This window comes from Pollachius pollachius (assembly GCF_949987615.1).
Source record: "Pollachius pollachius genome assembly, chromosome: 7".
In the NCBI taxonomy this organism is placed as follows: Eukaryota; Metazoa; Chordata; class Actinopteri; order Gadiformes; family Gadidae; genus Pollachius; species Pollachius pollachius.
The window spans coordinates 19,475,986-19,502,143 of NC_136940.1; the positions used below are offsets into that span (position 1 = coordinate 19,475,986).

General features: G+C 43.6%; 1 protein-coding gene across 1 annotated transcript in view; it reads left to right on the forward strand.

The window, feature by feature from the left end:
• Positions 1 to 26,158, forward strand: part of naaladl2 (N-acetylated alpha-linked acidic dipeptidase like 2) — a gene marked incomplete at both ends in the record, with an annotated part of 159,111 nt that overhangs the window by 95,506 nt on the left and 37,447 nt on the right. Inside the window, one exon of the mRNA XM_079740038.1 lies at positions 7,954 to 8,100. Coding sequence (XP_079596164.1) covers positions 7,954 to 8,100 — 147 coding nt within the window. The remainder of the gene's footprint in view (positions 1 to 7,953; positions 8,101 to 26,158) is intronic.

Genomic DNA, 26,158 nt, shown 5'->3' on the forward strand with positions numbered 1-26,158 from the left:
CTTTTCCTACCGATCTGTTCCTCCTCTCTGTTCCTACCCGATCTGTTCCTCCTCTCTTTTCCTACCGATCTGTTCCTTCTCTCTGTTCCTACCCGATCTGTTCCTCCTCTCTTTTCCTACCGATCTGTTCCTCCTCTTTGTTCCTACCCGATCTGTTCCTCCTCTCTGTTCCTACCCGATCTGTTCCTCCTCTCTGTTCCTACCCGATATGTTCCTCCTCTCTGTTCCTACCCGATCTGTTCCTCCTCTCTTTTCCTACCGATCTGTTCCTCCTCTCTGTTCCTACCCGATCTGTTCCTCCTCTCTGTTCCTACCCGATCTGTTCCTCCTCTCTTTTCCTACCGATCTGTTCCTCCTCTCTTTTCCTACCCGATCTGTTCCTCCTCTCTGTTCCTACCCGATCTGTTCCTCCTCTCTTTTCCTACCGATCTGTTCCTCCTCTCTGTTCCTACCCGATCTGTTCCTTCTCTCTTTTCCTACCGATCTGTTCCTCCTCTCTGTTCCTACCCGATCTGTTCCTCCTCTCTTTTCCTACCGATCTGTTCCTCCTCTCTGTTCCTCCTCTCGGTCGCCTCTCCCTGTCTCTCCTCCCGCTCTCCCTCCTCTCTCCGTCTCTCCTCCCGCTCTCCCTCCTCTCTCCGTCTCTCCTCCCCCCTCTGTTCCTCCTCTCTCTGTCTCTCCTCCCGCTGTTCCTTCTCTCTTGTCCTACCCGATCTGTTCCTCCTCTCTGTTCCTACCCGATCTGTTCCTCCTCTCTGTTCCTACCCGATCTGTTCCTCCTCTCTTTTCCTACCCGATCTGTTCCTCCTCTCTGTTCCTCCTCTCTGTTCCTACCCGATCTGTTCCTCCTCTCTGTTCCTACCCGATCTGTTCCTCCTCTCTGTTCCTACCCGATCTGTTCCTCCTCTCTGTTCCTACCCGATCTGTTCCTTCTCTCTTTTCCTACCGATCTGTTCCTCCTCTCTGTTCCTACCCGATCTGTTCCTCCTCTCTGTTCCTACCCGATCTGTTCCTCCTCTCTGTTCCTACCCGATCTGTTCCTCCTCTCTTTTCCTACCCGATCTGTTCCTTCTCTCTTTTCCTACCCGATCTGTTCCTCCTCTCTTTTCCTCCCGATCTGTTCCTTCTCTCTGTTCCTACCCGATCTGTTCCTCCTCTCTTTTCCTACCGATCTGTTCCTCCTCTCTGTTCCTACCCGATCTGTTCCTCCTCTCTGTTCCTACCCGATCTGTTCCTTCTCTCTTTTCCTACCCGATCTGTTCCTCCTCTCTGTTCCTACCCGATCTGTTCCTCCTCTCTTTTCCTACCGATCTGTTCCTCCTCTCTGTTCCTACCCGATCTGTTCCTCCTCTCTTTTCCTACCAATCTGTTCCTCCTCTCTGTTCCTACCCGATCTGTTCCTCCTCTCTGTTCCTCCTCTCGGTCGCCTCTCCCTGTCTCTCCTCCCGCTCTCCCTCCTCTCTCCGTCTCTCCTCCCCCCTCTGTTCCTCCTCTCTCTGTCTCTCCTCCCCCCTCTGTTCCTCCTCTCTCTGTCTCTCCTCCCGCTGTTCCTTCTCTCTTTTCCTACCCGATCTGTTCCTTCTCTCTGTTCCTACCCGATCTGTTCCTCCTCTCTTTTCCTACCGATCTGTTCCTCCTCTCTGTTCCTACCCGATCTGTTCCTCCTCTCTTTTCCTACCCGATCTGTTCCTCCTCTCTGTTCCTACCCGATCTGTTCCTCCTCGCTGTTCCTACCCGATCTGTTCCTCCTCTCTTTTCCTACCGATCTGTTCCTCCTCTCTGTTCCTACCCGATCTGTTCCTTCGCTCTTTTCCTACCGATCTGTTCCTCCTCTCTGTTCCTACCCGATCTGTTCCTCCTCTCTTTTCCTACCGATCTGTTCCTTCTCTCTGTTCCTACCCGATCTGTTCCTCCTCTCTTTTCCTACCGATCTGTTCCTCCTCTTTGTTCCTACCCGATCTGTTCCTCCTCTCTGTTCCTACCCGATCTGTTCCTCCTCTCTGTTCCTACCCGATATGTTCCTCCTCTCTGTTCCTACCCGATCTGTTCCTCCTCTCTTTTCCTACCGATCTGTTCCTACCGATCTGTTCCTACCCGATCTGTTCCTCCTCTCTGTTCCTACCCGATCTGTTCCTCCTCTCTTTTCCTACCGATCTGTTCCTCCTCTCTTTTCCTACCCGATCTGTTCCTCCTCTCTGTTCCTACCCGATCTGTTCCTCCTCTCTTTTCCTACCGATCTGTTCCTCCTCTCTGTTCCTACCCGATCTGTTCCTTCTCTCTTTTCCTACCGATCTGTTCCTCCTCTCTGTTCCTACCCGATCTGTTCCTCCTCTCTTTTCCTACCGATCTGTTCCTTCTCTCTGTTCCTACCCGATCTGTTCCTCCTCTCTTTTCCTACCGATCTGTTCCTCCTCTCTGTTCCTACCCGATCTGTTCCTCCTCTCTTTTCCTACTCAATCTGTTCCTCCTCTCTGTTCCTACCCGATCTGTTCCTTCTCTCTTTTCCTACCGATCTGTTCCTCCTCTCTGTTCCTACCCGATCTGTTCCTCGTCTCACCGTCTCTCCCCCCTCTGTTTCTCCTCTTTCTCGTCCCCCTCTGTCCCTCAAAGTTTAAAATGAAGAAAAGGGCTTCAGCAGGCAGTATCTTGTCAAGTATAACTTTATTAGAATTTTAAAGCATTTTAGAGTGATTCTAACTTGACTTGTTTTGTTTTTTTGCGCTAACTTTGAGGACGACATCTTTTGCTGGCATCAGCAAGAGGAGGCTTGCTTTTTTGACATTTTAGAAATAGCCATATAACCATTTGATAAGAATCTAGACACGCTAGTCAATCTTTGACAGATAGAGATGGCTTGCAAGAGCAAGCGCCATTCTACGGCTCTGTCGCTACCCAGCTGCCGCAAGAGACGATGTGATTTGTCACAGATACCATGTCACAGATACCGTTAATACTGATAATGCACTAGGAATATACTAGGGCTTGTACTGCTAAAACAACAACTCAGACAATTTTTTAAGTTGCGTAAATGCTCTTAAGAAGTGCGGAAATTGTATTTAGAGATGGGTAAACGCTATTTCAGAAATGTAGTGCGTCATCACTGTATGTATATGTAAGTGTTTTCAGCCTCCGCTAAGGCCCTGATAACACAAACCAACCCTCATACACACATCCATACAGCAATTCAAAAACACAAAATGGCTGTCGCACACCAAACGTGAACACGTACATAGACAACTCTTCACATGCAGATACAAACAAAATTATTTTTTTTATTTGTCCTTCTCAATGACAGTCATGCACACACACACACACCTTGATTAACACACACACACAAAAAATACACACACACACACATGCTCCACCATGGCAACACGTATGCCAACAAAGGCACAACACAAACTCCCCGCCACAAAAACTAATTTCCAAGCTGTCATTCATCCAGCTGTGTCCAACTTTTTGAAACAAGGAATTCATCATGATTAACATACTTCATTACAAACCCATTGATTAAACATTGTCTGAACGTGGGCGCACACTCACACACACACACATGTGTGCACACACACACATACTAACAAACACACAGACACACACACAGTCCGCACGTTGCTTATTGCTAACATGGCCCATATCCTGAATGGCAATGATGTAAAAATACCACCTTGGCTCTCGGGTGTAATTATCGCATCATGTTGTCATTTCACAGCCTCCCAGAGTAAATTGACCCCCACAACGGCGAAACCCATACCTTGTTAGGACTATTTATTAGTATTCTGAATGGTGTGCTGTACATGCAATTAACTTCGGAGCCGTGTGAGTGCTTAGTTAAACTTTTGGAATGCTTTGATATTCAAGACTTACATGCCGTCCATATTGCATCCTCAGACACGAATGAGGATTAGCATTCTAAAGCGGTTAGCATCCATAGATACAGCATAGTGGATGTAGACGCCACCAGTTTGTAACATCATTGGGGAAAACTCAATAGTGAGGTCATGGTTAAAGGATGTTTAGATTTTATGCAAAGAAAAAACAATACTAATCACCTTCCCGTTGGCAGACTTTAAAACAAACGGGAGAAGCAGTAACTCTGCAAATCCATCACAAGGTCAACTCTTTTGGCATGATGTGACACAATGTCTAAGGGAACAGAAAAGGTTTGAATGTGTGTTTGACTTTCTTCTCAATTATTGTCAGTTTGGCTTGTAATGGTGCACACAGACCATAGAGTGAATCAATGGACACTCCTTGTGTAGGAAATTTTTCAAAACTTTTTTAAAATCGATTAGATGCTATTTCTTTCTGGGTTGCTACAAAACTTAAGAAAACAAGAAAAAATGTTTTCGAACAAAAGTAATCCCCTTTAAAAAGCCTTTATTGTATTTGTGTCTCTAAACTTACAAACAACTTGTCCTTCAAAGGGTTTGGGTCATAAAATGGGACTTTCCTGAATAGAAGGTGACAAAAAGTAAAAGCTTCTCCAAGAAAGTAAAACCAGCAATGTACTAGAGGTGACCTCGAACCTTCGACGATGCGAATCTTCAATAGAAAAACATTTTGATGACTTTGTCTTTGTCGTGTCGGCAAAATTGAGTGTGTGTAACAGCGGGACATTCCACTGGGAAGATGGGGTTGGTGGATGAGTGATACCACAGAATTGCTTGGCTCCAAGAAGGAAAAGCCTTTAAGTTACACAATGTTTTATTTTCTTTGTCTTCTCTGTGCGATTTGATGTGTTATGTTTTTCTTCCAATAAATGTCCTGATTGTTTGTTAAACCCCGTTGTGTAATAGAGATGGAACTATCCAATCATTTTATTTCCTAGGTAGAGCATATTGTAGACGTAAGTCTAATAGCACACACAATATAATGAACAATAATTCTAAAGTCGGGCAGCATTTCGAAACCAAAATGTATCCAAAAAAGTATTAGTAGCTGTTGAACTTGCTCTAGTGAAAATGTTTCTGCCCTTCAGTACTATGAAGTGCATTTTTCGCTGATCTGCTAATTTGAATGGTGCCCCATTTGTCTCCACAAACTTGAAATGCATCATTCAAAAACATTAATAATCTGTTTAACGCGTCTACATTAACTTAATCTGTGGGGTTTTGTCATGTTCAGATGTGAACACCTTGCATCAGCTCTCCTTCTCCATAGAAAAAGATTGGACACTTTTTGATTTCATAGATGTTGTACATGAATAACGGTATAATATATTAGTCTATATTATTGTTTATAGGCTAATTGTAGCCTATATTTTCTGTCAAATGGAATGCAGGTGACAAAAACAGACACAAACATTGTCGTCATGTTGTGAAAAGGTGAGGCACAGCCTTGACTTAAGACAGCTGTTGAAAACCTTGTTTATCCGATTTAATATTTTCAACCGTTTAAACTATGCAAAAGTCACATCAAATTAGGCATCATTCAGCCGGATATATTGAAGAATGTACTGAATTGTGATTGTGATTTGACAATCATTCGACGGTAGATCTTGCCTGGCGAATCATATTTGACTATGCAAAATCCTAGTCGAGGACACTCAACTTTTTTTGAGCCAAGCCCCTAGTAAGAAGAGTGTGAGACAATTCAGTTCAGAACACACACAGACATACAGGCATTTGCAACACATACTACGGTAACACATAAACACCACAGAACTTACTTGCACCATAATTGCCGAAGTCAAGTATCCGACACACAGATAACCACAATAAAAATATCCACCAAGGACACGTCATTGATCCAGAACCAAAAGTACCTCCCTGCAGCATCATCGCTGCTCTGGAGGGAGCTCCAGATACAGATACATTATAGATAGATAAAGTACTGATACATTCTCCAGACAGGCAGGTGGAAGTTGACATGCTAAACCTAACCTTTGAGGGAGAGAGAGGGGGAGAGGGAGAGAGAGAGAGACTATGAGCAACTATGAAGCAAATGCTATAGAGCAAGAGAAGAGTGAATGGAAAGTACTATTTAGTCGTGTGCCACTGCCTCCATCTCTTCTTATCTAACACAGCTCATCTGTGTTTCTGTGGTAACCATGTCAACCTTCTTGACATGTGTGATGGCAACGTTGCGTAAAAGTTGTCTACCGTCTTCATGGATTTGGCCTTCTTCTTTTACCATTGTACATGTTAGTTTGAGTCACATACCACGCGAATCCACTCTGACACACGGCTGTGTGTGGAGTTGAAGCAAAGGTCACATGTCATGGTGCAAGCGGTAAGCCAACATGTTGGTGTTGGGTTCTGTATGGTGGGAGGTGATACTGCATGCAGTTTCCAAACGACTGCCTGGGATTAATAAAGCATTATCTGATGTTGACATTGCTTGAAGTGCAAATCTTCTGTTTGGATATACAAGCATATGGCCGTGCAATGCTTCTTTGATAGCTCTTAATACGTGATGACGGTTATGATGAAATGAATAATGTTGAAACATGGTCATTTTTTATTTAGTCAAAACATATGTAACAAACCGGGCAAATACAAAGCCAGTTTGTAGTTTAATGTTAGAAGAAGCTCTAGTAAAGAGAATGTACAGTATTGAGGCCAGCAGGTTGCAATGTTTTCCCCTTCTTTACTTACTCTTACTATTTGAAATTCCACGCCACCAAACAATTCGCCATTGCAAACAACATTAAGGCCTCATACCTTAATGAAAAGCCCACTTTTCCTTTCTTTCTCTAATCGTCACTTACTAACCTCATATTCCTTTGTAAAGTATCATCAAATGTGGCATGTAAATGTCTCCATGCCGTGATATCGCCCCGGCTGACATGCAACTTGGACTTGAGCCGACATGGGTATTCTGAGTGTGTGTCTCATTTGCTTACGTAACCTTGTCAGCCATCGCATTGTATTAACTTTGAGAGCAGATTCACCGGCCTGAGGGTACTGTGTATTACATTCCAAAACCAGCCAGTATATCCCAGTCGAGCACAGATTCAACAGCGTAGGAAGATTTCCCTCTCTCCTTATCATAGCAGACAAAGAAATTAAATATTGATCCTCACTGCGTCAACGTGCGGGCTGGAATTACCTATTCTCCCTGCTACTTCCTCTTTAGTTTTCTCTACCTCGATTGTGCTTCTCTCCTGCCAACCATCCCCCGCAATGAAGTCATTATCCCTTCCACGCTCTTTGTAATTCTCATTCTTCTCTTTTTTTGGTCACAAAAAGGTGTTTTAAATAATAGCTTTAATGTTTTTCAGTTTTTCCAGTTGTTCATGGTATATACCGTATATGATTTATGTTTGTAGTATGTTTTTGCTCTTCTGTTGTTCTATCCCTTGCGGCGAGACAAACCAGGTTTGGTCCTAACAGTAATGATGTAATCATTAGGCTGAATACAACATAGTGTATTATGCATGGAATGCATTACATCCACTGTGTTTGTGTTTCATTTCAAGGGTCAGTTAAAGTATAGAACAGTGAAATCACTGCGGTGATCCAGCCGGGGGTCCGTCGAGGTCTAATGCCTCTAAGTACTTGAGTGCCGCCTGCCTCCTGGCCGCCGCTGTGGCCAAAAGATTGACTATCGATAAGCGGTTTTGCACAAACAGCCTAGCCGCAGCCAGCCCTAATGAATGCCCTGTTGAGGGAGCCTCATAGGGCCTAGCCGGTGGCGCCAGGAGAAACGCAAGAAAGGGAGAAAAAAGAAACTGCAGCAAAGTGCTTCATTCGCCGCTGGGAAAGGGGTTGGACTCTAAAAGGGGAACTCGACATGACGGTTACAACTGGAAAACGGGTTGAAGAGCGGGAGAGTGATTTCATCTTCCGCCTGTCCCTTTTGTCAGCCATTGTCTCTCTGCTTCGTCCACTTGGTTGTTGTTTAATAAACCAAAATGTAAATGTCGGTTGACTGGTTTCCTCATTGTATGCTTGTCCGAAACAATTTTTCCTCAACGCTAATATGTGTGCCCTGTGGTCCCTGTGATCCCAGAGACAGCTGCTGAGCTGCATGCGTGGTGGGAACTGCCCCGGACCAAACGTCAGCTCCTCGCAGTTGCCAGGAGACGTGAGCTTCTTCGCCAACCAATTGGCTGTACCCACGGTGGAGTTTGCCTTTGAGCAGAGCAAAGACGAAGAGGTAGGCACCCCGAAACCCATTAGATGACCCATTATTAAAGGCTCCTTCTAAAACTCACTGCTTTCATTAGGAAACAACAAACATAGTCCTTTTTTGAGAAGCAAATCCTTACAAACCATAACATGTACAGCATGGAAGAGAGATTGTGATGGGGAATCTTTGTAATTGTAGAAACACATTCATTATCATAAAGTGTTTATTATTGATGCATCAAAGCGAAATGATCAAATATCTTTGGCTATTCCCTTGGCACTTTCACTTTATAAAATATGTAATGCACAGTGTAAGCCTTAAGTTAGAGTAACACGGTGCTTATTAAATTAAAGGCTGACATTAAAAGGCAAATTATGCTTTTAATTAATACCAAACAAAACTTCTTACCTCAATATGTGACCTTTAGTTTTTCAATCTTAAAAATAAGCTTTGCCATGGCTTTCTGCTTGTTTAACTTCCAAAGTTTTAATGAGTTGCGGACGCACGTCAGAGCGAGCATTTTGTCTGGACCGCTGACTTGATTAAGTTCTACATTTATTTTTATAACATTACCTTTCCCTCTCCTGAGCTTTCAGTGTGAGATGTAATCAGTGGAGTTCAGGTAAATGCCGAAGTAGTAATTTTATTTCCACCCAATTCTCAAAACTGGCACATCCAATATCTGACTTGATAAGAACCATCTGCACCCTCTACATGGCTTTTACTATCATTTAGTTACCGGTAAATATTTCATGGTAATATCCCAAATTTGATTTGACACGTCTGGATATGGTTTGTGTCTCAAATCTGGCCGTGAGCACTGAACATTAGACGGAGGAATTATGCATGCCCTCCTGCTTTCCCTGCCATTAAAAATGCAATGTTTCTGTTTGTTTATCTGCCTCAAGGGGTGGAAAATGTGAGACTTTAGCCTGGACTCGTATGTCCCACTGCAGTATGATGGTCTGGGCATCAGGAGAACGTCAGGCATCCTTTAGTAGAAGTTGACTGGGAGTTTGTATCGGTTGAAAGCTCCCCTCAGGTCATTCTAAGCAACCGATCACTGATAGACGCTACCTTTATTCATTCATTTTTCACGCACGGTTTAGTATGTTGTAATCAATCAAAGTGATTTGTTGTTCTGCTATCTGTTTAAAAGCACAAGTAAAGAACCTAAATAATAAATAGCATGTTAGGATGAGGCACTACTAAGCACAACGGCCATCGGTGTACTCAACAACATGGTTTGTCAAGACTTCTCTCCAGAATTATCAACATCTGTCCCCGGTGAATAGCAAGTGTAGATGCAGAAGCTGTCAAATTTCCTATTTCAGTTCCAGCCCCGGTTATTGCAAAGAAGTCCTTTGGCACTGGTCCTATGGATTGGTTTTTAACAGAAAAGTTTTTTTGCGGAAACAAACTGATGGATATGGTATATGTCGGCTATACAATTGCCGAAGCAACATGAATCTGACACAGTGGGAATTTTACTGAGAAAATTAAGTATTTTTGGTTCAGGGTTTTGAGTCGGGTCTTCAACTATGTTTTGATAAAAAATCATAGTTGTAATTTAACAAAGACAAACAGGGGGAAGTAAGCCTTAATAGACTTGAGAGCCCACAAACATGAAATGCATATTCACTGGGGTATCGACCACAGCCAACTGAATTCATCCAGAGAGATTTCACTTTAATGATGACCGAAAATACTATTTCATTATCCCCATTCAGAGTGGCCTTCTGTCCCTTTTTCAAATGCCATCCCTCGTATCATGTGTCTGGGCTGTAAAACGCAGCAAAGCGGAGCCTTGTTAAGTATCCGTGGACACCTGTCATCGCCCCCACCACCCCCACGCCAACACAGGCACACACACACCCACTCCTGCTAGGCTGGGACTGATGAGTGGCAATGAAATGATAGTAAATTACGTTTGCATCCCTGCAATCCTCAGCACAGCTGGCAAGGCCAAGTACCCCTCCGGTGCCTCAAACGGTAATGACACCGGCAAGCCGTTGCGGAGGCCTAGGTCCGCCAAAGTGCGCACACACACACACACGCACGCAGGCACACACACACACACACACACACACACACACAAACACACACCCACATATATATATATATATATATATATATATATATATATATATATATATATATATATATATATATATGTGTGTTTATATACACACACACACATGCAATACTGCAGAAAAACACACACACTACCACACACTGATAAAAAGGTCTGTTTTAAATAAGTCCATTGTAAGTGAGCCGTCTGAGTTTGTCTGTGCACGTGTGAGTGTGTAGGGGAAGATATAGAGACTGATGTAAAACAGAGCAGTGAACCAGGAGGTTAAATAGGGCCATGGTAAATTGATAGATAATTTTAATTGCTGCTTGCGGCGGTGAAAGTGTGAAGGAAGAGGAGGAGCCGGGCTATTGTTGCTGCGTAGTCAGATCACTGCTCAACCTTGGTGACTCGGGCCGCCCTTGCTGTGGCCGGTTGCCTTCTTTTGATTCATGTGGTATTCAATATATGTCTTTCATTATAGTTCTATATTAAAAGTACACCCTTTGCATCTCTTGCAACCTATGACAGAGTGATTTGTCCCTTTGATGTCTCCTCCCTTTACTATTTGTATTTTTTCTGTTGCCATTTTTATCTGCCACGTCAAATCGAATTTGAATGAGAGAAATGCTTGTCATGTAGTGTTATGGGATGTTGTGTTTGAATATCCGTTTGAATAAATCGGCTATAGGAATATCCGTCAAAATGAAAAAAATAATGACTTTGCAGTGCAATGTTTTTAAGTACTGTGTAGGTGTGCATCTCACTCATTGCTGATTACTGAGAGATGGGTGGTTCTTGGTTTTCCCAAGACTAGCTGCATCACCGACCCTGTTCTAGTTTAAACTGACCGCAGCTACTCATTTCTTCAAGTTGTCGCTTTGAATTACAACACAGCTCTGCTCGTAAGTGTGTGCGCGTGTGCTTGTGCGCGTGCGTGTGTGTGGTCTTTTCAAAAGCAGGTTCAAATGTCGTCCTCTTTTAAAACTCTATGTATATTCTAACAAAAAGTAGCACATTTCATACATGAGTGATTTACGACTGTCGCTTCACTACTACTGCAACTAATGCTCCTACTAGCACTATTGCTAAAGGGATAGAGTGACAATGCCAGAAACTGCTTGTCACATTACAGAATACATTGAAACTTAGATGAAATTAACACTTAGGTCATCATGTATAGCTTGGGGGTCCGCTTAAATCACAAGCACAGTGGGCCTGCCTTCTGCAACACATTATTTTTCCTGCCTGGCAGATTCATTCTTTATGATTCAGGCTCACACAAATGTAACAATTGATCTTTAAATAACCATTAGTCTGAAATGGGAAATCGAAATGATTGAAAATAAATAATCAGCCATATTTTATATATATTAAAGAAGTAATATTGTTATCTCAGCCAAGCCTGCTAACTGCAGCACCAACGTGATGGTGCCAGCTGTTCACTGAATATTTTGATAGACCAAGATGGGATTAGCCTTCGTTGTATAAAACCTAAATGTCATGTTTTACATTGTCTGCAAATAGCTGATGCTGCTGATTTATACATCAACGTATTAACATGATTTCAGATTTCTTTAACACACTGTATCACAACATGATGTATTGGTCCATTAACCACTTTGACCGTATCACTGTGAGTAGAACACAATATTAAATGTAAATACAATATAAAAATGTCTTGTGGTAGCCAGTAATTGGATGGTTTGTTGGTTGGCTGGTTGATTGATTGATTGATTGATTAATTGATGTCAAAGGTTAAGAAAACGTAACAGTTCCAGTTTTGTATGTGATGTGTACTGTTTCACTGGCTGTCTAATGCAGACTTTTGAGTTTGGGTTTAGGGAGAAGAAGCATTGATTGACATTTGGCATACAATCGATGATGGAAGGCCAAAAGGTCGCTCTGTGGTTTGAGATGTTGGTCGATTTGGCTCGTGTGACAAACTGTTCATGTCTTAAGCAATTGTACTTTAGTTTGAAGCGTTGTTCATATTCATTTAATTCCAATCACTCAGTGATTGTGGTTGGACATGGTTTACGGCGGATTAAATGAGGACTTCAGAGCCTCCGTCAACAGTTTCCGGATACACAGTGCCACTCAAATGCGTAATGAAGTCCACCAATCATGGTGGCTTTTCCGGCCGTCCCCTGAATCAGACTCACTGACGTCTCAATGGATGAACTGCCATGTGCAGATTATTTCAAGTTGTCTAGCGTCATTTCTGACTTGTCATTCATGCTCCTTGGGGAAACCTTTTGTTTTGGTAATTGGTGCGTGATATATCTCCTTATTTTCGCCAATCTGACAAGCATAAACCTTAATTGAAACCCCCTTCTATCAAAGCATGAAAAAGCTGAGTGAAAATATTACCAGTAAAGCAAATACGCGATGGATTGTCATTTGCAGCTGGTTTCCTTACTCTCCTTCAACACTGCCTCTCTGTCTGTCAAATGTAAAATCTGCAGACATGAGCTGAATTAATAGCTATTGTACAATAAAGCGACTGGGGGCCACTCCTCCAACCCACATCCTGTCAGAGGGGGACAACTACACCGGTGAGGTGAAGACAATAGAAGTTAAGCTTCATATCCATCAGTTACTGACCCATTGAATGGGGGTTGAGGGACAGCTACCTTTGAGAATGCCAATTAGAAAACAAGGCAGTGTAATATCACTACAGTATTGCCAGTGGTCTTGCAGCCACCATCAGTTATTAAATGACTCTGTCTTCTCTGTTGTGGCACAGCGGTGATGAAAGACGAGTTCCGTAGGGCTGCCATTGTGATTATATTCCTTTTGAATGCTTGCTTGAACAAATACCACCTGATGAGTTGAACAAAATATAGGTACAAATTATATGCACGGAATGTCAAAAACATGGACACCCAGCTATTGCCTTTAATTAGGGGGATGTGGACAAGCAGTTGAAGCCCAATCAGTGCCAGATTCGCTGTGCTTCACAGTATCACTTGTATGTTGCGCAGCCTTCTTCAGAATATGTGTCACAGGCATGTAAGGCTTATGCTGTTTGGGTCGCTAGGCTCTCCTTGAATGGCAGCTTCCTTAGGACAGCTCTGCAGGAGTGGGACTTTATCTTAATGTGGAAGCACAGATGGAAGACCTCGGGCCCAATCTTCCCACGCTCTTTAAATGCCAGGCCTACTGAACCGCTACCATGAAAGACACTGTCACTAGTAACAATTCGTAATTTGTGATTTAATCTTCATGTAAATGATGAATTTAATGAGAAAAATACATAATTTTGATCATATGTCTAAGCATTTGAATCATGATTTACAACATATTTTATTGACGTGTCATTAAACGGGAAATTGATTAACTCAATAAATTCAATAAAGAAAATGGATAAAAAAAGACTTGCCTTTGAAAGGATTTTCATGAATTTAATAAAGCTAATGGGAGCTTTAATGAACTGTGATAATCATCATTGAATATAATGAAGGTATATATACAATCTGTTTCTACATGCTCTCCCAGTACTGTAACCTGTACAGTTATAGCCAATGCTTTGCACTGCTGTGCATTCAGTGAATATCAGGCCATGTCTTTGCTCTTGGTTCAGACATCAGACATAAATCTGATGATGGGGGGGGGATTCTCTAAATGCTAATAGTGTCTTTTTACAACCATGCGTACTCTTCATTTACCATGGCTCACCCTCCACCTAGAAAAGAAGGGTGGTTTAGAGACACTTGTTTATATTCTGGTACTTTAAGGAAACAGGCTGGTAGATACTGAGACGCACGCTTGTACACTCACCTACACAGGACTAATTAAAAACAATTCAACCTCTACAAAGGCAGTCATTCGTTTTTCGTATTATCGAGCTCAAATAGAAAATTGGGTTCAAAGTCAACATATCATAACCAAACCTGTCAAAGATGGATACTGTAGGAAAATAAACGAACCTCATTCTCATCGAGTTTGTTTTCTTTCCTTCAGGCCTTAAACGATATCCATATCAAATATTTGCATATTACAGCTAGTGCTTCAAGAAACTCCTGAGTTCTAACAACAAGTAAGAAGTCAGTAAACAGAATGGCAAAGATATTAAACTTTGATGTAGAAACATTGATGATGTCTTGGAGTTCACCCAGAGAGCCTTGTTCCTCCCACAAATGGGCACGCATATTCTTTGTAAACTGATGTAATTCTTTCAATTGGTTTCTATTGATGTGTTTATACCATTTGCAGACTTGTTTATCATCCATAAATACCAAAAAAAAGACATGCACCACTCGAAAATAAAATTGATGCGTTTTAATTTTTTCATTTGATGATTAAGAAAGTAATTTATTCCCCTAGTCAGAAATTAATTTCCCTGCGTCAAAGTCACTGTGTCACTTAAATGGAGGTGGACGACCGCTTCATGGCTCTATGCAGACCCAGGTCCCTACCCAGGACCCTTTACTTCTGGGTCACTGAGCTGTGTGTGTGTGTGTGTGTGTGTGTGTGTGTGTGTGTGTGTGTGTGTGTGTGTGTGTGTGTGTGTGTGTGTGTGTGTGTGTGTGTGTGTGTGTGTGTGTGTGTGTGTGTGTGTGTGTGTGTGTGTGTGTGTGTGTGTGTGTGTGTGTGTGTGTAGAAGGAGAACAATGCTTACGGTATGTCTTTGTATGTGTGTTTGAGCCTGTGTCGAGAGAGAATATGTATCAGCGATATTCGGCAACCTGACCTGACATCCATCCAAAACGGATTCACGTGCCCTCAAAGCCATGCACGTACCAGCTCATACAATGAAACAAACAATAGGACCAAACAGGACCCCCGCCATGTGAGACCCCCCTAGGCCATGAGTCCCGCTAGCAGCAGCTCTGTCATCATCCGGAGCGGTTCCACTAACCCCTGACCCCATGGCTGCTGTGGCTCTTCCATAATGCCTGCTTGGCTGGGGTCGGGGCAGGAGATCTATCAGGTGCAGGAGCCCAGCCGTCCATCTGACTGTGGCTACTGGACCTGGTCCGAGCCAAGACAAATACACCCCCCCCACCCCCGCCCAACACCTCCCTCACAGTGTGAAGACACCGCTTTAGCTGTGACAATAGCCGTTCATGGCCACCGACGCGGGGACAAACGTGCTGGAAACACAATCAGGCCTGTGAAAAGAAAAGAATACACCACACTCCTCAGAACTAGTGTCAGAGTCTGGGATCCTCCATTGCGTGTCTTCCCAGCATACAACCTGATATTCTCTACGGTACTTTACAGTATTGGGCAAGATGTGTGCGTGTGTGTGTGTGTGTGTGTGTGTGTGTGTGTGTGTGTGTGTGTGTGTGTGTGTGTGTGTGTGTGTGTGTGTGTGTGTGTGTGTGTGTGTGTGTGTGTGTGTGTGTGTGTGCGTGCGTGCGTGCGTGCGTGCGTGCGTGGGTGGGTGGGTGTCTTTCTCTATCTGTGTTTGTGTGTGTTTATGTATGTGTATGTTTGTGGGTGAGTGCTCTAGATTTTACTAATTTATCCCCCCCCCCCACACACACTAAATAATACGCCCATGCTATTGGGTGCCGTTCAAATTCCAGTTAGCGCAAAGCAAGCCCTTCAAGTGTTCTACAGCTGTTGTGCTACAGTGCCTGTGTGATCGCGGGATCACTCAAAAGCTACAGCCACGGACGTAATGACTGAATACATGCAATGTGCCCCGACGGCTTTCTGCTGACTCCCAACTCGCCTCTTCACACCCGGCTGAGCAGGACTGACGCGCCACTCGTTGGATGCAATGTTGCGACTTCTGTTGGAGGCCATGGGCAATTACTTGTAAAGGCACAGTCACACACCGTATTTACGTCCCCGTCAATTAGTCGGCACACAACTGTGATGTGCATGTCATAAGGCTTCAGGAGTACAGTGGTGTATGGTGCCGAAACTAGGCATACACTGTTTAGCGGGCAGGTCTACAAACACACACACTCTGACGCATGCATGCACACACACACACACACACACACACACACACACACACACACACACACACACACACACCTAAACAAATGCCCTTACCCTTATGTCCATACATGCACACACAAACACACAGGCACACACGCTCACATGTGTGCGCGCAAACACAGGCACACTCTGGGACGATGCACGAACACACTCCTACACTTAAACACCCAGACCTATAATGATGCCCGAGCAGTCAAATGATCAATGGGTTGCCATGGATTCTGTGAAACCATGGCAGGATAACGGCCACCCCCCTCAAGACTCCCTTAATGTGTTAGGTCTGGGCTATCTCTAAATAGCTAAAATGAACTAAAGTCACATAAACATGGATGTATTAAAGAATACACCCCAACATATCATAATCCCCTTCAGTACCTTTCCGTGATGAACGCTTATAACACCAGGGTGTGTGGGGATGTGTGGCGCGCCGTCTGTGCAGCGGTCTATGTCTGCCTGCGAGAAAGGTTAAGCTCCTGGGACACAAATAACACCATGTGTGTGTGAAGATGTATTGAGCTCCAGCTTTCTGGATCCATAGTATAACGCCACGGTGATGGCCGTGGAGTAAACACACCCCACTCATTACTATAATTCTAAACCCAAAACACATTCTCTCTACAGACTTTTTTTCCAGTTCTGGGCAACTGTAGGAAGATCCCTATGTCAATATAAATATACATTGGGAAAATATAAATATATATAATTCCTATACTTATGAATGCTATATTCCATTCCTGCCAAGGCTGTTTGAATAGATGCAACTACAACCTACACACTGGAACCCTAAACCACTCATGTGTTGTCTTGGCCAGTGTACCTCGGATCGTTTTCCCTGCTGCATTGTCCCTACTACACTCCAGTGTGGCAAACGGACCGAATACCTGCCCCTACCAGTGTCTCTCTGTGTATTTTCATTCCATCTTTTGATGCTTCTTCCGATGTTAACAAGATACCCCAGAGTCCGGTGATGAAAAGCATCCACCCAGCAGGAGGCCCCCGCTACCATCCGGTCACTGGGACACAACGGTGTTCCCTGAGCCATTGGCACCTTTAGGTTTGCTACACGCGCACACAGCATGACTTTGAATTATTTCTCCATCTTGGTTTCATCAGACCAAACCCTTCTCCGCAGGGCCTTGACACGATTCATCTTGAGTTATGATTTTTTTTTCCTGACGTCCCTCCGTAAAGACCAGGTGTACACAGAGCCTTGATATGGTGGACCGGTGCAACTTCATTTGTCTTTGAGCCACTAACCTCTGTGGCTCCTACAAAGTGCTTTCTCTCTTTGACTTCCTAGAGTTGTGTCCTTCTAGTTTCTTTACCTTTAGTTTGAGATTTGACTTCTAACTTTGTCTCTGCAGCGCCTTGGTGATGGGGTTCAACTTTGAATTCTTTACTCTTGCCCGAGCCTTCAAATCCAAACATCTTATATTATTTGTACCATCTTTGGACCTTTCCATGTGTATATGTATTTTACTGAATGCTTGTCCATTGTATTTCACCTCTGTTCATTGATATTCAGTCTTCGTGCTAAACCTTAGTGTTCCCTAAGTGACCAATTCCAACGGAAAAGAATGATAACATCCAAAATATGTTTAACCAGCACAAGCTTCGATTTTTGCAGAGCAAACAGAGCAAATCTTTAAGCAAAAAGCAGGTGACCAGGTTTCCTTCACCTTTCAAGACTAGCATTATTCATGTATAGTTACCTCCGTATGTTGCTATGGATACACTTGGACTTGGTAAATGAAACCGGTATTTAATTTGTATTCTGAGTTACACCCTCTGTTCTTCTGTAGTGCAATGGGATGAGACCTCTGTGAAGAAGGAGGTCATTTGCGATGCCTTTGTGCTATCCTCCACAAGGTGCTTAACAAGAAAAGGAGCTGCATGGTTTTCTATTAAAAAAATAACGAATTCCATTACAACTGATTTGAACATATTTCTGTTAGACTTTGCTATGAGTTAAGCAAAAAACCCTTTTTTTGCGCCTCTGGAGAAAACCATTTTAACACAGAGTTATGCCTCAATGGCTGTTACAGCACCGCAGGTTCAATAGAAGACATTTGAGTAGTTGGCCAGTTCTTGAATTGATGCAAGTGGAGTACAATGTACAGCATTATCAAAAAGAGAGCCAAAGCTATCTCCGCAGGGGAGGGCAGAATGTAAAGAATTAGGAAACTACTAGGCAGTATCGAAAAGTAACACTTTGTGACTTTCATTTGATTAGAATGCATTCATGCACTCTCATTTCTTACATAGCACACACCATTCCCCAACCTCTGCTGCTTCCTAAAGTGTATTCACCAAAGTTCATGAGAAAGGGAAAACACCATCACTGAATTGAACAAGAATTATAGTCATATAGGATGTTCTCTGGTGTATCAGCACAAAGAACTAAATCTTCCCACTGTCATTTGTTTACCTTTAGTCTATTATGTAATGCCTGTCATCACACCTGACCAAAGATACCCAAGAATAGTTAGGGTTAGGTAACAGATTGACATTTCATCACAGTTCTGGTGGATACAACTCCTACCACTTACTCCTTACACTGAAGGAGTTGGACATTTTCATTCAGAAGGGGTGCTATTAACCTCTGGCACTCATCAATGCTTCAACCTCAGTGGAAGTGGGTTGTAGAGGTCAGAATTCTAAGATTGCGGATGCAGACCCAGACGTTATTGGGGTTAAGGTTACATTTTGTTGACCTGTGTGCTTACAGACTTGAGACTGTTTGTGTCACTCAGGGTAAAAACACACTGAAACCTGCAAAACGACTCCAGAGAGGGTCTTCATACACAACTATACATAGGCTTGTTGAGCAATGGCTCCACTATTAGTAAGTGTGTTGCTCGTAAAGTACAAATTGTCAAACTAATGGTTTCCACCAGTTTTTGTCATTGTCATCAATCTCATTGGACTCACTTGTCAATGTATAGTCACTTTCAGACTTGAGATTAAAGTCTTAAAGTGGTTTGATTTACAATGTGTAAGATTTACAAATATTTTTATTATTTTCATTTATTTTTTATCCGGAGTACATCTATATACAAATGGTAAAAATCCCATGAGTTACATTTCACCCTATACCTGATATATTATATTTTGAATTTTTACTCCAGTCTGGAGTAAAGCCTTTTGTTTACTTGTCGTTACTCCAGGGGCAGAGCGTTCCCTGTGTAGCTGAGTATAAAAAGATGGACATTAGCATACCCTACAACAAAGTACTAGTGGTGCTCTCACTTTGGTGGAGCTAAGTACATGCCCAGCCCCTTCGGCTGCGAAAAATACCTTGGTGAATGTGTAAGAAAGCAAAGGAAAGACGAGGCATTGAACCAGGTTATAATCTGGAAAATGTAAGAGGTTTCACAGCTGAGTTTTGATACAACTCTAGTCGATGGGCTTGGGCCACTGGTTTTGAGTGTTGGCAACACAGCAAATGGGAGGGGCCATGTTCAGAGAAAAAGTGTTTGCAATACTGTTGTTTTTCTTATTCTGCCGGTTAAATGTTAACAACTAGCTGAACAGAGGCGGGAATCTTACACAATGTCATATTCAAGCCTGTTTTCTGCCTGATTTGATTCAGTGTTGCCAAAGGTCAAATACCCACAAACTGAGGGGGCGTGTGTACAGTGCAAACTTCATTTTGGCCAAATGCCACATTCTTTATTCACAGAATGTATTAAAAATCCTTGTTTAAGAGTTTCTAAACAAAATGACCACCTAACCCAGGCGAATAAACCGATGTCTTTATTAGACTACAGGAAGACAACTTGCACGCACACATCCATCCATATCAGCCGACAGTGGTTGACGTGTCGCAACATTGAGTTCCTCCGTGTCCAGAACTGCGAGGGTCTCGTGTGGTCCTCAACACCTCAACACCTCCTGGTCAAGGGGGCTCACCAGTGTCTCTTATTCCCGAGGACCATATTTGGTCTTATAGTGCTGGTTTTACTTTGAATTGCTTGTGCGAGCTTTTTGTTGACGAAGTCCGCCTTGACGAGGTAGTTTAGAGGACCCGTTTTAGTATAGCTAGAGTCTATTAGATCATTTCAGATAACAATTGTATAGTTTAGAATACATTGAATGGAATCAATGTGAAGTTGTACGACAATTTAATCCTCCCTTTTAGTATACTCTGTTCGCCAAGCTTAGACGTTGTGGTGGTAACAATAGAGGCAGATGTATAACCCGAGTCTATAATTATTATAATTATAATAACAAATAAGCGGAGGCATTATGCTTTTATTTTCCCATGCTGTTCCTGTTTGTTTTGCTGCCACTATGGCTAGAGAACCCTGCAACGATCTAGCATGAAGACTAATGACATTGGTAACCATGGAGGAGATCCTCAATCACACATCCATCCAGCATAGCAGCTGCACATTGTCGGTTGCCATGGAAGAGGCTCCTGGTTATGCCGCCACACTCAGTGATGACCGCATGCTGCCACTTGCATATGTCTCTTGTTAGAGGCATGCTTTAATCAACGTCTGCCAAACAGTCGGGACCGGACCTACTAGTGGGCGCTGCCAGTCTTATCGGCATGACTACCACAGCGACCTAGCGAATGGTCTAATGTGCACACATGTTGTCGGTTGTCTTTGATGATAGTGTTGGGATTAATAACAAAAAAGAAATTTCTATACAGGTATATATCAACACTATCTCACACAAGTACATAGGTGAAAACAGGGACAAACACTTTTGTTTTTATTTGTTTTTGAATCATTTAATATCAAATTGAATCTAGTCTTGTGTTTAGTGGTAGCCATACCGCTATCTATTAGCATCAGGTAGCGCCGGCGGCTATGCGTCGTCGTCATCGCACCCACAGGTGAAAAGCACCCTGAGCTCAAGTGAGAGCGGAGCGGGGCGACGCCAGCCAAGTCTCCTCTCCTTCTCCCCGAGTGACACCCAGTGGTTTTGTGCACCTCAGAGGAAGAAAGGGTGGGGTTAGCCCGCAGCAGGATTAATGATGGGGAGACAGAAGGGCGCCTCAGGGCTGGTGAGGGTGGGCGGGTTATAGACTGAGCGGAGGGCGCCCGGGGAAGGGGAAGGAGATTAAAGGAAGCAAAGAGACTAATGTGATCGGGGTGGAGGGAGATGCGGAGGGAGATATGCGCACCACCACGAGTTGAAGAAAGGACAGAGGCAGAGGGAGATGTGTTATGGATTGAGAGCATCAAGGTTAACGTCTTTACCTCGCGGGGAGGGGCATGACGCAGATTGTGGAGGAATATTTGAATTGGACGTGCGTCAATTCGTCGTCATCTGTCCTTTGGCACACGGTTTCCACGCTCCCCTTTGTTTTCCCCTGGCTTCTGTCACATCCAGGCCGGTCTCTGCACACTAATGCACCTCTCTCCTGCTCCTCTCTCCTGCTCCTCTCTCCTGCTCCTCTCTCCTGCTCCTCTCTCCTGCTCCTCTCTCCAGCTCCTCTCTCCTGCTGCTTGCGTAATGATCAGCAAAGGTGTGACAGGCGCTGTGCCTCATGTGCCATGTACGCGTTGTATGGGTCTTAATGAGGATATCCCTGTGCTAACAGCAATACGGTAGCGGAACAGGTCCAAGATGCTTGCATGTGGCAATAAACTTTTTTTTGTATCCGTATTTATTTTGAGCAGTGTTCTGTTTGTTTGGAGGTATAGCCAAAACCTATGTTGACCCTTTGTTGGATTGAAGAATAATAATCATCATATCAAGAGAAAATATTTATAGGTGCATAAAAAGTTGCAACAATTATTTCACTGTGCCATTCTTCAAATTTAGATATTTGTAATCTCAAAACTCTCACTCTATGAATATCATTTATTGACATAATTTGGCTGGCACTTCGATCCTAAGTGGCATACAGTTTTTTGTTGTTGTTATTTTTGTTGCGTGTCATTGATGAGCAAGTAGGGGTTAGGCATCTTCACGGATCAAGGATGCATGCCTAACTCATTAACATTTATGTATATTGGGGCCCCAGAAATTATTATTCTGGGGCCCAAATATTCAATTTTCTGCTTAGGTTTGTATCCCTCTACTATGATGCAATGCTAACTCACACATAGACACCTGGCTTCTCTTCTCTTCATCTTTACCTGTGCTAAACTGCTACACTGTGTTGGAAGTAGTCGTGTGTGTGTGTGTGTGTGTGTGTGTGTGCGCAAGCGTGTGTGTGTTTTTCGGAGGGCTGCCCGTCTTTGACTCAGCTGTCTGGCTAATCACTTTTCAGGTGTCTCTCCTGTATCCAGGTCTCATAGTAAGCTAGCAGGTAGCAGTGAGCGAGAGAGCAAGCGGGTGCCAGTCACTACGAGGCCATCTAACGGTCGTCTCTGGCTGCTGGTGTGGCACCGGAGGGGGCAACCTGCTCTTGCCCAGTGATTGGGAACACTCTCACTGTGCTCCTCCAGTCATTGTATTTGAGATGATTTTGTTTTTTCACGGCAGCAATTTTGTGGTGCGTTTATGTACCACTTATTCCGCCTCACTTTTGCTGCACACTCTCTTTTGTATCCCGGCCTTTGTGAGATAAAGTCTTGATGAACATGCTGAATGTCATCCACGGTAACCGAACACGGTTTTATTGATGGGGATGAACATGGTTATATTGCTGGGGAGGGTGTATTGACCTGCTCCAAACCACCAGATTGTCCACCTAGATGATTGCCACTGCTCTTGGCTCATACATTATCATCCCACCACTATCATGTCATGCCATAGAGCCACAAACCTCCGCTGCTTACCTTAGTCATTTGTAAATGTCAGAAGAGAGCCCATTAGAATAGGAGAAAGACTTATTTCATAAGATCTGCAAGGATCACATGCATGTAGTTGTTTAATGCGTGAGCAGCCCTTCCTCTTCGATTATAATATGGAATATTTTAAACATGATCATTTCAATGAATGCATTGCAATGCCATATTGCAATGGCCACTACCATTTTGGGAGCATATGGCACTGGAAAGTTATGACAGTAGTAATCGCTATAAAGAGACATCTGCATATGAATGAAGAATCTGTCAGCAAAGGGACAATATTTTGGTATCAGAGGCATTCTGGTTTGGGTTTGTTGTTATTGACCTATCTTGTTTGCTCAGGCTTTGTTTGCATCTGGGTAAACAGTCCGAGTGAATAAAACAATCACAGCTCACCGTGTAAACTGGCTACTTGTGAAACATGCCGTTGTAGAAGATGTCTATCAACTCCTACTTGGAGGTGCTAATCTGACTGTAAACATTGTCCGGTGCGCAGAGGAGCAAGTCTTGGCCCAGACATCTGTTATCTGCCTGCACTGGAACCAGTTATATTGATCGTTCTACCCAGAGGTAAATCCCCATCAGACGATAGCTGATGCTGTCCCAGATTGTGTTGAAAGTAATGTTTTTTGGTCATTATTTAGTAAATAATCTTGAAATTATTTGTTATTACAGGGAGACATTTTGGTGTTTGAAACTTCCAAGGCATTCCCGATGCAAACCGTAGGAAAACAAACCACAGGTTGTGGTATATGTACATTAATTTAGGAATTTATAGTACCGCACCTCTATTTAATCCTCTCAATATGGGAGAGGATTGCCAAAACAATGTTCCCTACCAGATCTCTAAACAAAATGCTTCTTGTTTGAAAGTGTGCCCCTCTGATTAGGGCTGGGTATTGCCAGGTACCTCACAATTCAATTAAATTCCAATTCTTTAGGTCTTGATTCGATTCGATTTGATATTGATCCAATTGCTTCGATATCGATTTAATAATACGTGCAGATGGCAAAAATACCTAAATATTATTTAGAACTAACCATTTCAAAATGAATTAACCATTTCATTGTGCTTTAATTAGCAAAAAGGGAATACAACATTGTATAGTATCGGAATACAACATTGTATAGTATTGTTCCTGAGCTAAACTTGCAGCATAAAGGTAATAATCCTAACATTTTTTATGGTAATAATCGATTTCACCTCTGATGGTGTCTTTCTGGTGAGCCAGGGCCGCACATCATTGGGTCCTGCTGGTGCTCGGGATCGGCTCTGACCCGGCGGTGCGCGCGGGGAGAGTGCTGCGGAGCGGCGGCACGCTGTTCCGGAGGTTTGGGATGGGAGCTCTGGGTCTCTAGCCAGCCCCAGCTCCTGTCTCTCCCCGCTCGGGTAGCAGCCTTGTGGGCATGACGGGCTGCTCTCTCAGGGCTTATAGTGGGATCCAACCGGGAGGGGGGTGTCCCTCCCCAGCTGTTGTGGGGTGGCTTCTGCCCTGGCTGGGCTGTGTGATGCGTGCCATGGAGGTTCTGAGGGATTGGGGTCCGGAAACAGCGATGGGGTTATTCATCTGGGGTGCCTTTCCCAGATGGGGCCAATCCCTTAGCAGCACACTCTGTGGTCGATTTGTGTTTGGTTCCCGCTGTCCAGCATGGGAGGGCGATGGGGTGGGTGGGGTCGGGGGTGTGCGAGCCCTTCGTAGACCCCGGTCCTTCAGATGTGTATACAATAACGCCCATTACCATGTTATTATTTCAAGTGATTGACCTCCGTGTCCTTCCCGCCCACACCGCTAACCGCAGCCGGGTCCATCTCCGCACCTGCCCTATGAATATTCATGAAGCCCCCCTGCCATTGAGGTGCATGCTTTGGTTGCCCATGGTGACACCAGAGACCCGCAGTCACTATTCACTGCTCATTTTGCCAGGGGTCCAATCGGCAAGCTGCCACTGATAACAACATTCCAATATCCTGGATACTGCACACTGTGATTCTCACATCACTGTCTCGAGTGTAATACTGTGTGTGTGTGTGTGTGTGTGTGTGTGTGTGTGTGTGTGTGTGTGTGTGTGTGTGTGTGTGTGTGTGTATGTGTACGTTTGCACTGTTTGTGTTGTGTGTGCGTGTGTACCTTTTTGTTCAGATGTGTGTCTGTGTGTTTATTCATCCCTGTGTGAGTGTGTGTACCTTTCTAATCCTGCGCATGTGTGTGTGCGTGCGTGTGTGCGTGCGTGTGTTAGGAAGGAGGGCTGTATATATTTGTACGGCTCTCGGTGTCCTTGCCATTAGTTGCTTAGAACTAAAATTGCACGACTTTATCCTCTGCCATAACTTCCTTTAATTGATTTTTAATCAGATTTTACAGGCACTGGGAAACTAATACGCCCAAGCATCTGACGCGTCTCCAAAAGTTTTAACACAAACACCTTGAGCCAAGGTGAAAACCCATTCAAAGCTCTGATCTAAACTCAAGATGTGCCAGTATAATGTGTTCCACTAGACCAAACAGAGAGTTTAATCTATAAGTGCGGGTAATGTGATGTTCTTTTAAATATCAATAATTTGCTCTGTTGTTTGTTTGAGGCATTGCATGTCTGTTTTTAAATACCACCCCTTGTGAGTCTGCAGGGGCACATGATGGAAAGATAAAGCTCAATCCAAAAGCTTTTCATCCTGTGTGAAGAGAGAGATGCCTGCAGGGATGATGTCTAACTTAGGAACAATGCATCTGCAGCTCAGATCTCATTAGATTATGTTGCTATTTGTGAAGGACCACGTCGACGAGCAAGGCTTTTCTTTCCGAATACGAGCAGAGGTACAGCGGACACAAATTATGCATATTCAAATAGGCCTGAGTCCAGTTATGACACTGGGACCACACAATTCGAGAGAGCTGTCTTTATTAAAGGTGACATTATATCACCAGGAGTGAGTGTGATTAGCCGTTACAAGGCTTTTTGAAAATCGGCCTCTTCTGACTTCACAAGTGGGCGTTTTCACCTAGATGTATAGGATATATATAGGATAGATGAGCAACGTTTGCTACAATCCACTGGGTAGGCTGGTAGACTGATCTATCCAGCATACATCTAGGTGGACACGCCCAATTGTGATGTCAAGAGAGGCAGATTTTCAAAATGGCTTGTATTGACTAATCACACTCACACCTGGTGGTATAATATGTCACCTTCAACTAAATTGTTATCAGTGCGTTGGAGTCGACACATTCCGGGAATTGAATTGATCGTAACATTTGGCTTGTGATGAGGCAGTTTGTAAACGTATCAACATTCAAGT